At 36.6% G+C, this 14,347-nt stretch overlaps 1 protein-coding gene across 3 annotated transcripts in view; it reads right to left on the minus strand.

Moving 5' to 3' along the window:
- Positions 1 to 14,347, minus strand: part of DGKI (diacylglycerol kinase iota) — a gene marked incomplete at its 5' end in the record, with an annotated part of 211,137 nt that overhangs the window by 86,834 nt on the left and 109,956 nt on the right. For all 3 annotated transcript variants that reach the window (XM_082760598.1, XM_082760600.1, XM_082760599.1), the window contains 8 exons: positions 2,606 to 2,717; positions 4,174 to 4,247; positions 4,467 to 4,529; positions 4,993 to 5,048; positions 8,634 to 8,712; positions 9,880 to 10,017; positions 10,609 to 10,722; positions 14,026 to 14,086. In XM_082760598.1, the coding sequence (XP_082616724.1) occupies positions 2,606 to 2,717; positions 4,174 to 4,247; positions 4,467 to 4,529; positions 4,993 to 5,048; positions 8,634 to 8,712; positions 9,880 to 10,017; positions 10,609 to 10,722; positions 14,026 to 14,086 (697 nt within the window). The remainder of the gene's footprint in view (positions 1 to 2,605; positions 2,718 to 4,173; positions 4,248 to 4,466; positions 4,530 to 4,992; positions 5,049 to 8,633; positions 8,713 to 9,879; positions 10,018 to 10,608; positions 10,723 to 14,025; positions 14,087 to 14,347) is intronic.

Here is a 14,347-nt window from a genome sequence, read left to right on the forward strand (position 1 = left end):
GACAGAAGGATGATTTCCCCTTCCTGAACAGAATAGAATCCTTAATGCGAATTAGATAAATCTAAAATCCTTAATTATGAGAGGTTACGCTGCAGCTCAACATCAAGACCAGACAGGCTGAAAAGAGCAAGCAGAAGGACCTTGTTAAAAACAATTAAATATAGTGTTCAAGAATTCATTCCAAAGAAATGAGACAATGAATGCATGGACATGAGCAGATTCTTCAAGTTTTAGGCAGACATGTTTGGGCAGAAATGTATTTTATTAGTGAGGAATATGACCGTTAGCTGTCAACTGCCATATGCAGGAAAAAACAAAACAAAACACTGTATTAGTGCACTATTAAGAGAGCAGCCTAAATACTAGTCAGAAACTTAGTGTTGTTCTGTACACATCATATTATGGAAAAAAAATATGATTAATAATACTCCTTATGAAGTAGTTCTCCTCATAGGTCTCACAGACCTTCTTGGGTATGATCAAGCTCATCTGGGAGTCCTACAAAGCAAGTCAGAATTATATGTGTGTTCTAGAGTTACATCCTCAGCACCAAAAGCAATGCAGATTTGTAGATAATCAGTTCTGAACTAAGTTTCTTTTAGAGAGAAATAGCAGCTCAAAGGTCCATGCTTCTTAAAAAATATATAATAAATAAATATTCAGGAATGAAGTGATGAAAGTTAATTCCACAAGATCTATGATGCTAATAGAGTTTTTCCTACCTATAGGTTATTTCCCTAGCTCACTAGGATTGATCAAAAATAGAAGCTATAAAAGAATCCATAATCTAAACAGACAAATGATTGCTGATCGAAGTGACCTTTTACTTTTTCTCACTTTGAAGATCTGATTTGTCTAAATATATCTTTGAGGAAACAAATAACATTATCAGAGGTATTCAGTCATTAAGAGCAGGGGCCTGAGCATGATCTGTACAAATTTGCTAAGAAGCCCAGATACCTGGCCACACTAAGTACCTTTGGTAGATTAACACAATTATGGAGATATCTACCACTGCATATAATCATCCTCTGAAGAGACTGACATTGTGTTTGACCACTTTGATAGTAGAACTCTGGAGCACTTTTGTAACTCAGCTTTAGATCACTTTAAGGATAGCATTGACAAAAAGTTAACTGCCAATTTAAAACTGTTGGTTGAATTTTCTTTCCATAATGGAACAAAAAGAAAAATAATACTCAATTTTCACAACATTTTGGTTGGCCATACGGAAGTTATTACTATTCTATTTTCAGTAAATGGATTTAGACAATTATATTAACAAGAGTCACATGGAAGTAGAAATGGCGATGTTTCTGGATACCAGTCCTATGTTGTCCTGTTATTTTGTACATTTATGTTATGAATATACAAGGTGATGACCTGGTACTAAGACTGATAAGGGATGCTCGTTCTTGTTTGTGTACATCTTCTGTAATAATACACTAGCATCACCTTAGGTACTGACATACAGTATAAAAACCTATTTTTAATGTCTGTTTTGTTCGAATTAAGTACAAAATATACTGATCCCATTGGCTTTATGCATGATTTATGAGCCTTGTATACCTTTAGAGCAAAGAACAAACTATTAAACTGCAAGGCAAAATAGATATACTGTACAATATTTCAACAATTTCAACTTAATATCTGTATTGGCTAAACTTATATTGCCAACAATATTCAGAAAATTCTGATTTTCTTAATGCTTTTTTTTTTTTTTATTCCCCAAGTGAAAAGAAAAAAGAATGTTTTTAGGACAGTAGTACAGGCATTCAAATAGAACCAATTAAGTTGTCAAGAATGACCCAGACTCACTTTCAAAATGTAGACATTGCCTTCAAAGACTGCTAAGTCCCTATACTGCAAAACACTAGCAGGGTGCAGATCACTTCCACTTCTACAACTTGACAATCAACATCGACAGTACATATCTTTCAAATTGCGTCTGTCTCTTTTGCTCCACAGCAGCTGAGAATACACTCATCTGAATAGCATGCAGTCTTTCACTAAGTACCCTAACCTTCAAAAGCAGAAGATTTTCCAAAGTATTTTGAGATAAACATTATTTTAATGTGTCAAAACAACTTTTTTTTTAGGAGAAAAATATCTAAGGAAAATAATTAAATATAATTTGTCATAATTGTCTCCAGAACAGAAGCCAGTTTTAGGAAAAAAAAAAAAAAAAAAATGGAACTTTTATGTCACAGATTAAATTATACAAAATCTAAAAAGAAACAGCAGTAATTATTTGACCATAGAATATTCCCACAGTAAAAACATGCCTACGTGCTGTTTGTTTCACTGTCATGATCTTGCTGTTTAATTTGAGAGCATTTTAAAGCACTGCTAAATGTGTAAATTAAAAAATTCACTGCTTGCAAAATATTGCTATTATTAAAAAGCACTTATTATATTTATAAATTACTGTTTTTCCCCCTCATTTAAAACCTAACAGCAGAGCATATTTTGGCCTTAGCTGAAAACACAGAATTGTGGTGTTTTTTTTCAGTATTTAAAACAATTTTTCCTCTGTAATGCTGCCCATAGAATTTACTGAATCTCCTCCTACCTTCAGGAGGGGCAGCACCTGCCATATACTCACCAGTGAGGCCATTGTGAACCCAATGACTTCAATGTAGCCATCATCATGCCGCTGAGGCTCGAAGTCTCTGTGATCTCCAGGGTTTCCCCAGGGCATTGTGCCAGCACAATACCTACAGAAAGTTTGGAAAGCAAGCTTTGAGAAAGCAGTTTTCCCTGATGGGTCCTGACTATTAGCTTGACTATTGGCCTGCTCTGATCTCCAGAAGAAACACTGAAACATCTATTTCAGGATGTAGTCGAGGTACAATTAAAAGTTATGTTGACATGGAATGGACAAAAGGAGAAACTTGGTCTCTAATTTCTAAGCTGGTACAGCATTCACAAATTTAACCATCACAGTCTTTGGAAGGTTCCTCCCCAACAAGGAAGTGGGAGAAACACTAAGCAACAGGCAACAGAGCAGCAGCATTTTGTTCTTCCTATTTGCTCTGCTCTCTGCAGATCAGGATTCAGCTTCACTGGCACCTGTGATTTGCCTGCCAGAAATTTGCTTATCCCCTCTGCTAGGAAGGCACAGGGGTGCAGCAGCAGCCCCAGCCTCAGAGCATTGTTTTTTCTCTCTCTGCTGTCTCATAAGCTCTGACAGCACAAGGACTGCAAAAAAAAAATGCATAGCTTGAGGAGGCAAGGGAGAAATAAAGAGGAACAGATGCAGCCATCATGTATACCTTTCCTACCATTATAGAATGGATATAAAAGTGATCTAAAAGCAACAGGAGAGAACTTTGTAGAGGAGACACCAAGTGTCTCCTTGCAGAGAGGGCAGTACTGGACCACCAGGTGTTTGGGCTTGCACATGGAGTAAAGAGATAGGCTCCAAAGTGTGGGGCACAAGAAAACCCATTTGAGGCGCAGGAAGAAAGTATTTTTCTTACTGTTAATAAAATTATTATTTCAATAGTGTTTATTTCATCTTTGTGACTTCCTTTTCTAATTTATCTTTTTGTGTCTGTTTTATAATGTACATATTAGTATACTAATACTTGTATGTAAGTTGTAAATAAACATACATATTCATGCTCATTTTTTATTTTTTTAACATTAGGGGTGCACAAACAAAAGATTTTGGAGACCACTGGTCTAGAGAGCAGGAGACAGACAACTTTTAAAGATACAGACTTACTTCTATTTGGGCTATCTTCTACTAAATTAAGAAAAAACATTTATTTCAACAAATTTCATGTTTGTTTCTTTAAAAATATTGATTTTCTTTTTCCATTTCCCACATTGTTTCTAATTAGGCAGAAGACCAGTCATTCTTGTCTGGTTTGCTATCTGGTTTGCAGGTTAGGCACACAACTTTTGAAAGCCAGTTTGTTAAACAATCCCTTCTACTAATTCCATATCAAAGGATATTCAACTTTTTAAAGAATATTGTTGCACCCTGAACTCCCATCCTATTCCGTGTTGCTAATTAACAGTATTATAAGCACCTAACTCTCGGGAAAGAAGCACAGTAGCAATATGTTTCCTGCACATCCATCCAACAGAGGACAACTTGCAGATATTGATTTTATTATTAATATTATTTTCTATTATAACTCCAAGCATCTGTCTTGAGCTTACCTGGGAATATTTAAAAACACTATACACTGGAACTTCAGCTCCTGGATCTTTGGAGTCAGGTCTGTACCATCACACTACAAAGCCAAAGTGACAGAGCACAGAGAAATTGCTGAATGGAGCCACAGACAAGAGAAGTGTTGCTGCTTTGTAACAGCTTTCCCAAGACTTTCCTTGGAATGTGTTGCAAATGTCATGCTCAAAACTGAAAAGTAACAGAGCCATTAAACTCTCACCTCACTCTTTCTCCATTCCCCCTCTTTCCAAAATACTATGACACAATTTCCTATACTTACCACAACTTTAACGTGCTTGGATAAATCTTTTGAGCTTCTTTGCAGAAAGTCTGAAAAGGCTGCCTACAACAGAAATAAGAGTAGGAATCATCATCGTCTTCTCTATTTCCTCATTTCTTATCCCACCGAAGAGCTTATAACAAAATGCCATTATTTTGTCAAACCTATTCTTTCCTGATCTCAGGAAATATGATTTTTTAAATATATATATATATATATACATATACACGCAAGTATATATATATAGTTATAGTTATAAAACTTATAATACTTCTCCTTTTGAAAGGTTAGCAAGAGAATGTCCTTGGGTAAAATATGATCAGTACTGTATCCAATACTGTAATACAATCAGCACTCTCCAACAGACATGTGTCATTGCCAGAAAGAGTACATCTGTATTTCTAAATTGCAGCAGGCAAAATGAATCAGTACAAACTGCTGGTGTGAGAATGGAAGGGAGAAAGGATACAGTAAAACATTCAATAATATAAAATAACATTATTCTGTAAAATGAATCACAACTCACCCCTGCATAAAACATTTTATTTCTAAATCGGCTGTTGAATTTCTCTGGATTCGCTTCTGTGAAAAGATACAAAAGAAAAATATGAACACCTTAATAAATTGAGTAGATTCCATTGTACTTTCAGATTTTCTATGAACACTATAGTGCTTTCAGCACATATCACTCAGTAAAAGTATTAACATGAATACATTTTTCTCATGTGAGGTTCCTGCATCTGTGCCATTATCTGCTATCAGATTCCAAACATTGATATTGAATTCTTCCCCTTTCCTGTACAGTGAAAATAGATGGAAACATGAACAAAGGGGTAACAAAAATAAAACCAGCTTGTTTAGCACCTCTCAGACTATTCATCTCAAGACCCCTCCATACCATCTGTGAGACTTCTGTTTTCACCAACATAGAACAGATTTCTTTAAGAGTTATCAGAAACCTATGAAACACTAACCCATGCTCCAAAGCAGGACTAAACTGTTAGTAAATTATGAGATGAAAAATAAATTCTGATGCATTACAAAGAGGATATCCAGAAAGGTACTCAGGAATTGCCATCTCTACCCGAGTATTCCTGCAGCAAATTATGTGGTTATTCCAAAACCTATTTAAAGAGCTGTTCATTTGGATTAGACTCAAAGGGATAGGGAATTTTAGTAGTCCATTAGTAACACCAGTGCAGTGGTTAATTATTCTCACAATTAAAATAAATCTGTGGATTTTTTTTTTCTTATTTTGAGTGTTTCTGGCTTCTACTGCTAACTGCTAAATCTTATCATATTTCTCTGTCTATTAGATTAAAAGGCCCTCAACTATCAGATATCTTCTCCCTGAGTAAATACTTATGGGTGGTGATTAAATCTCCTCCTAACCTTCTCTCCGATAAGCTAAATGGAGCTCCTTTGATCTTCCAGTACACAGCATATTTCTCAGAATAAAGGTCACTTTCATGCCTCCCTGGGGACTGCTTTCCAAGTCTGCAGCATCCAGAGGTTTCAGAAGCAGTTCTTCTGATACTGTATACAGCAATAGAACCATTCACCTACTCTTGCTCAGTGATTTTCTAGCAAAATCATCCAAGAAATGACCTTAGTCCTTCTGGCTAAAGTAGAACACTGGTATAAACACTTCCAAATTACTTCATCTCAAATTATTATTTGTAACAACTCATCTAGTTCTCTTTGAAGTCACTACATCTCACAATATAATGCTCCATTTCATAAGAGTTACGTTATTTCTTGTGTGATTGTCTGCCCCATTATTGTATCATGCATTTGTTCTGTTGTGCAGTCAGGGTCACCTCTTCTTAAAATTATTCATTTAATTGCGTAAGTAAATCTCATCTTTTATTCACTTACTGAGCTGACAGCTCTACAGAAATTCTCAGAACCCCATGCTAAGAAGTGGGTGGCTCCCAAATGCTCAAGTGCCCATGCTTCATGTTCTCTGATGTGGTTATCCCCAGTGGCAGCAGCCACCAGGGTACTGACTCTTACACAGATCTTGTGACAAATATTGACCTGAATCAAAGCCCCGTTTGGAGGCAGCTAAACAGAAAAGGAGACTTTGTGAGGCCAGGGACTCAGCAGTCTTTCAACATACTAAACTGCTCCTACCATTGGCATGGCAGATGAACATTGGCAGGGAGGAAAGACTCTTTCTACCAAGCTGAATAGAGCCTAAAGTTGACTAGAGTGTGATTTCGATTGTAGAAGCAAATCAATGACTGCATATCCAAAGCTCACTCCATCCTCACCCTTCAACACTATCAATGTCAACAGGGATGAAGTAAAATGCATAGTCCCCGCTCCACCAGAGCATAAGCATAACAAAGGGGGAAACTGTGGCTCTGGAGAGTTGCTATCCAGAATGCTTCCTGTAGAAGCAAAGCTTGGAGCCAAGCCTCAACGCTCAATCTCATTAGTCACAAGAAAAGTGTAGAGGTTGCCATGGAAATAGCCATGGTCACATACAGGTTCCTCTGAGACACTGCAATCACTGTTTAGTTAAAATATAACAATTTAGCAATCTCCATAGCTTAAAATGGCCTGATAGCCTAAGAGTTCAAATCAATCTTAATTTATTTTGGATTTAGGTTTTCTGTGTTTTTGTTGTTGTTGTTTGTTGGGGGGGCGGAGGGGTTGATTGGTTAGTTTTTGTATGTTTGTTTTGACGCTACATGTGATTACAAATGTTCCACATAAGAAACTGCATACAACCACTTGTCTTATCGGGCCAAGTGCAAAGAGATCAAAATCTGTTCTGTATTGCTTAATTCCACATGAAACACAATAAAACCCATACATCAGCAACACCTCCAAAGCTATAAGCTTTTCTCTCCTACAACATATAGGAGTGACTTCATATCTTTTAGCATTCAAGAGGGTAAGGAAACACTAACAGAATGACTTGTGAGAGCATGCACTAGTGCTATGAAAAACTCTTCTGTCCATACATACCCACTCACAGATAGACAGCTTGCTCTGCCAAGTATTTTTCACCCACATAAATTTTTAAAGCACTGGCATCTCTGGAATAACATTCATTCTTTATAGGGCTCCATAACTTCATTATTAAGTAATGCCTCCATTAAGTGAGAAAGTAGCCGTGCATTTCATCTATACAGTATATTCACATTCACATTAGCAATTCATGTTGATATGCATGCACACACAAAAAAAAAAAAAAGCATACAGCTGTCATCATTTCATTCGTGTGCCCTTTTATGCCCCCTCATTATTATTCCTAAAGCTTGAAGCAGTCCTAAACATTATAAAATATGCATTAGCTTATTCCATCATGTACTCTGCTCTTTATTTAGCAAGGCATTCAGGTGCTATCTTTTTGTTTTGTAATGACACTGATGATATGAAAGTGAAGATAAGGGAGGCTGCTGTTCAGAAGAAAAACATGAATATGAAGCTGAAATGATCAAAAAGTGAACACAGGCAATTGGACAAGGTCTGTTTATACAAGCATGCTTGCCTAAACCATACAAATCTAACAGTTCACATCACTCCAAGGTCTACCTGTTAAGCCACGTTTGGATTGTGTGGTAATAACTGCCATCAGCAAGGGGACAAGCAAGATTCTGCAACAGCTCAAATTGCTGGCAGTTCATTAAAGCATTTCATTTGCAGAGATACCTTCTGGGTCTGTACCAAGTCCAATGACATTATGTTATACTCATCCATAGGTAACAGTTGTGCATTTCTAGATCAGCTATCCTCCTGCTACTTTCACATCCTCACTGATCTTATCCTTTCTCCCCCTTCACATGGCAGGAAAAACTTGCACCTGGCTTGCATTTGTTCTTTCTGCTCTTATTCTGACACTTGTATGTCAGTGTAAGCTGTCTTTATAATTGTATTTGGCATCTCCTTTAAAAGGTCAAGAATATGAAATCTCCCCATTTAGCCATTTTACTCCAGTGAATGCCATTTTTTCTTGTACTTTTTTTATTTTTAAATCACAAAATCCCTTGGAAACTCATGATACAATCATTTCCTTGCTACCTGTGGTGTGTACCTTGGGTTTGTATGTTCCAACACTCTTTGAATTATAAGAAAGCATTAAATTCAAATCCATTTGTAATTCATAAAATAACTGTCCAAGGTTTAAAAAAAAAAAAAAAAAGCTCCTCTTACCTCTAGATTCATGGAACTCCAGTGTAACATGTGCATCAAACCCAAGGCTGAAGTAATTATTGAAGACACTGAGTGGAAGCTATAATTGGATAATAGAAAGACATGTAAAAATAACACAAATTAAATATTCCGTGACACACCAGGCACTAACTATTTTAAATCCGGCACCTCATGAAAAACTAAGGAAATGGAATACATCAGGGAAGTGTATGCAGAAGTTGTTCTGAAGCCTAGTAATAGCTTGTGGAAGATATTCAAATACAAAAGCCTAAAGAACACAAACACATCTACAGAGTTTTATGATCATATAAGTATCTTTGTAAACACATCACAAGGTTCTTCATTTATTTTCTCATTGAGATTTCCCTGAACATTACTCCACTTAACATGTCAATACAAAGGTTTTCCTAATTGCTGGCACTTCAAGCTCAGCATTGCGAATGAAACTCAAGCTGTGTTCTTCCTGCTTCATATATAACCAGGAGCAATGCAAGTCCCAGACAAGAAGGCCTAATTCTACTGAGGATGCATGAAGCAGGGAAGAACGCATCTGGCCTCTTCATCATTATACTGACCCATCATGGCCATAGAGAGATAAAAATAACATCCAACAGATAAACTGGAAATTATAACTGAGAAGAGGAAAATGGTGCACAGAATCATTTTTTGATGATAGTGACACTTTCAACATCTCCAGTCCAAATGACATACCACTACAAATGTGATCCCCTCACAAAGATTTTACTGTTCTTCAACTCTCAAGGTACACTAATGGAGATCATATGGAGACCCCCACAAAAAGATGTTAAATCTAAACATACACTACTCCTTGCTGAAACGAAAGGAACAGTTGGTATCCATCAGCAGAATCCTAAGGAATATAATTCTACATCATTTTTTAGATGTGCCTCTAATGGATGGTGGTCATACTATTCCTTCTCCTGCCACCTCAGGTTAACTAGAGAAAAAACAGTGACCTTTTAGATAAGATGCCATGGGGGTTTTGCCAGAATTTGGTTCTTGAGATAAATGTTTGAAGTCTGAGAGTATAACAACAAATACGATGGCTGATATGCATTATGGTTCGCATGTCACTGGAAGCACTGAGACAATAAAAGAGCAAAAGGTGAAGATGCAACTAGAAAATTAAAAAGTTTTGGAACTTCCCCACTCATACATCTTATGGTGTATCTCAAAAATCCTCTTAAGCATACTATAGTGTCCCTGGGAAAAAGAAGGCTCTAACCTTACGAGCCCCATCCTCCAACTCATCCTGCGGTAAATCTGGGTTGCGCTCAACCTGGAGATTCCACCGGTCCAGCTGGACAATGGTTCCATCTTCTACATGGCACAGGATCTTGGACACTGGTTCATCCGTGTAACCCTGGCAGTGGAATGAGTGTCACCAGAATATCAGCCATGGATAGCCAAAGCAAAGCAAGTTGTTCACCAATTACCTGGAAGACCTCCCTCTTTTCATGCAGATTTAAAACAGTGGACAAACGTTCTTTAGAACACCTCAAAATATTGCTAAATTTTGATATATGAAACATTTTGAAAAACTGTTGCTTAGGAACATAAGTCTTGGACAGGCATGGTAAGACCATAATGAGAAGAACCAGAGTGTATTTGCCCTTTATGAAATAACTCCAGTGTGTAGTCAAGGATAAATATTGAGAGAAAAAAAAAAATGTTAGATATATACTTAAAATATAAATCTACCTATTATTCTCAGTATTTGGCCTGAAATACCAGACAGATGCGTCTATGCCCACTCTTATTACAACAATTACATCATTAATAATTCAAGCCACCAAACTGGAAATTGAACTGAGCTGTTGTGTGCAAGTGAAGCAGACCTTGCAAGAAGCCCCACCAGCTATTTTAGCCAAAAGGAAGTTCCACACTACTACACTATAAATAAGAGCAGCAAGTTGAGAACCCACATGTAAGGGTAACCCCAGTCAGTGCTTACCCCACCCCAGTTGAGGGTGCGGGCAAGGTCATTCCCAGTGCCAAGTGGAAGGACAGCCACGGGAGGCTGGGGGTTGAGCTGCAGTTCATCTAGGATGGAGAGGATCCACCCAACCTATAAAACCAGAAATGCAAAAAACTGTTAGTCATGATGATGAAGAGGGAAGCAATGAAGGAAAAAAATGCATGTTTTAGTTGTATCCCCACCACACAAAAGTTCAAATAAAGCAAAAGAGAGAAGGAAAAATTAGGATATCAGAAATTTAACTGTACAACTGCCCCATCCAAGGTTTTGCCTTCCAGAGAGCTAGTAAAGGAGTCTTCATGAAGCTCCTGTGCAAGCAGAAGCAATAGGATGTAAACACTGGCTATTGTTAAAGGCACACAGAGGTTCTAAGGAATGTCAATAGAGAAGTTGCTATTCTTAAGAAATAATAGCACGTAGAATCATGCCAGGTATTTTTAAGGCTGCCTAAAATTTTTCTTAAAAATATAGTAAGTTAAAATTAATGAAGAGTGATTAACAATGAGTTAGGAATAATATGGACAGCTCAAGCAAAATATTTTAAATTACCCTTACGCTAAAGGAAACTAAAACTTTGAGAACTGCCATGAAAGAAGACTCAAGAGATGCTTTAGAGCAGCATGGTATCTCAGAGCATGTCCTGGAATAAAAGGTCCCAGTCAGCTCAAGCACTGATTCACCCAGAGGTCTCCCATTCCCCAGATAATTCATACCTTAGTGCTGAATTATTTCACTGTGAGCAAAACATAATATAAATATATATATTGATACAGGACTTGTCTTGATAAAAGATGAGCTAAACTATAATGCTGAGGACTGACCACTGTGGGTTGGAAAAATGAGTCTGGATCTTTTGCACCATAAGCCATTGGTTATTTTAGAAAGCTGATTCTCTCTCTTCCCCTGTTCAGGACTACATAAAACTTTTCAATACAAATCTGGCTAAAAGGAACAAAGTACCATAAATGTTTTGTTTTCTTTAAAAGGTAATTTCCATCAGTGAAAGGAGTGTTGCTGAAAATATTCTCAAGCTTTTTATGACTGAAATTCTTGCTCTAAGAAAATAGCACCATTACTTAGGTTAATTCTCAACTTTAAAAAAAAAAAAAAAAAAAAGTTAAAAGAATATGGGGTGCATTTTAAATAATGATTATTAAAAAAAAAAAAAAAAAAAAAAAAAAAAAAAAAAAGCAGATAAATATAAGGGGAAAAAAATATATATATATTTTTCCTGATACCAGTGTTCAAAGATGCCATCACTACTGAAAATGTAAGGTTTTAAAAAGACATGAAACTACTGACTTCACCTGGAAAGGACTTCTCTTCTTCCAACTATTATTTCTGTGATTTCAAATCTTACCAGATTGTCAGAGGTAAGTAACCTTCTAAAAAATAAGTCCTCTGGTATTGAGAATGGGAGAGAGTAGAGACTTATATAATTCCAGAACTATTTGAACAGCCCTTTGTCATTGTCACTGACTTAATCCATACATCTGCACCTCCATCTCACACTGGGACAGGTAACATTACAAATACCAACCACTTTTGTAAATGCTTGTAACTGATAAACAGAAACTTCAAATTACTAATTTATATTTACAACATTGCTCTTTAATTTGAGGTCATTTCTAAACCTTGTTTTATAAAACATCAAAGATGTTTTATAGTCAATGATGAAAAAGAGTATCACTTCACTCTAAAAGGAAAGCTCCTGACTGCTTTGAAAGCTTACACCCTAGAAAGGAACAAGTAGCGATAATGGAAAAGTTACAATAAGTTCTGACTCACCTCAATAATGCAAGATAACATCTGGTCTCATTGAATATTCACTAAGTCCATTTGAGCCAGATTTCTCATTTCTAGATGTAATGGCTTTGGGAATAGCTAGATATTAATTTGCTTCAAACTGAGAAGCAGCAAAGGTAATAGTCGAGCGCTGCTCATACTAATGCGAAGGTGCTGCCCCCTGTTGCTTGCAATGCTCAGTGAAGAAAAACCAGGATGCTAAGATTCAATATAGTTGTATTAATTTCTATTTTAATTTTTTCAGAAAAATAAGGTTTTCCTCCTATTAAAATTCTGGCTTCCTCAGACAGCAACTGCAAACACTTTCAGAAACTGACTGAAAACCTCTCTTTTTTGCAGCTAATACCTCTTTTTTTGCAGTAATACCTCACAGGTTTTTCAAGGAGTGTTCCCAGTTCAGTGACAGTAATATCTTATTGTCCCAGGTACCAGAAAGATGGCATTCAAATCACATTTTTTCTTTATTCTTTCAGGGGAAGCACTAGAATTAATAACCTTTACATCTGGGGGTTTAAAAGAACCCACAGAAGCTGAACAGAAGCTTTCCCCAGAAATTCAAGCAGAGAGTGTTTCAGAGCAGGTTCGGCTCACTTATTAAAAACAAACAAAAATAAATAAAACCAAAAATTATATATATATTAAAAAAAATAATAATAATCTGTTTAGGTGCCCTAAATATCTTCTTATATATATATTTATATTTATATATCCTGGCCTACCATTGTACCTTTCAGTCAGAAATGCATTTTATATGGTTATGAATATTATATCTATGTGGTTATGAGTATTATATCTATATGGTTATGGTTATATCTATATGGTTATGAGTATTATCAAATGTTATGTCTGGGGAACTGAGCTTCACAGAGACTAAAGGTCAGTTTTTCAACTGTATTTTGACACTCGGTGGCACAGAGTGAGATTTATAATATTCTTAAGTACTGGCAAGATTAACACAGTTGTAATTACTTCATTATTACTCTTGGCCTCCAGGCCCCAAAACTGCAAGAGCCTGTCCTCATCTGAAGGTGCCTAAATTCTTTAAAGATCTGATCCTACTCACTTATCCAAGAACACATAGCAATCAATGGCAAGGAAACTACCGAACCTAAATCTTCCAGATTCCAGGCTGATAGTATGACCACTTCCTCACAGTGAATTTTTAAAGAAAGTGAGGAAACTTGAGGCACAGAGACCCCATTTGACAGTACTTGGACATCATGAAGACAACAGCAGAACATGACAGAAGTTAAGATTTAATGACCCCCAGACACTAATTTAACCTGTTAGATCCTCAGATCTGTGCAAATATTAAGAGAAAGCCAACAAAGAAGGTCTTTATTTTGTAAGCGTTGCCAAATCTTAATGCGTAAAGCAGACAGAACCTAGGACATTAGGACAGAATGATATAGCCCCATCACTAAGCAGGCCAGATCACATAGAAAAGACGAAAAAAAAAATAGTAGATTTAACAAATGTAAGGTAGGTTATCTAGCTCTGCAGGCACCACAAGGTGGGAAACCCATGACTGTGACCCCTTTCATCTCTCGGCAATGACCAAAGGACTGCCAGGCACTGGTCACCTACCGTCCCATCCCCACCACAGGCCAGGATCCGCAGGTTTGGCACTTTTCTGTACAGCTCCAGCCTGGTCGAGAGAGGGGAAAAAAAAAAAAAAAAAAAAAGTGAAAAAAACAAAAAAGTCAATAGAACAATGCAAGTAATATTCATGCATTTTGCTGAGTGACAGTTTATCAGCCACTTATTTCTCTCTAGAATATTATCAGTGGCATAGAGTGGAGGTAGAAAAATAAAATTTAAAAAAATGAGATGAGGCCTTCTTTCACAGCTAGACAACCCCTCCTGAGAAGTATTTTATCTGTTTAACATGGGAACATGTATTCTGAAA

The sequence above is a fragment of the Aythya marila genome, assembly GCF_965140915.1.
Source record: "Aythya marila genome assembly, chromosome: 1".
NCBI lineage: Eukaryota > Metazoa > Chordata > Aves > Anseriformes > Anatidae > Aythya > Aythya marila.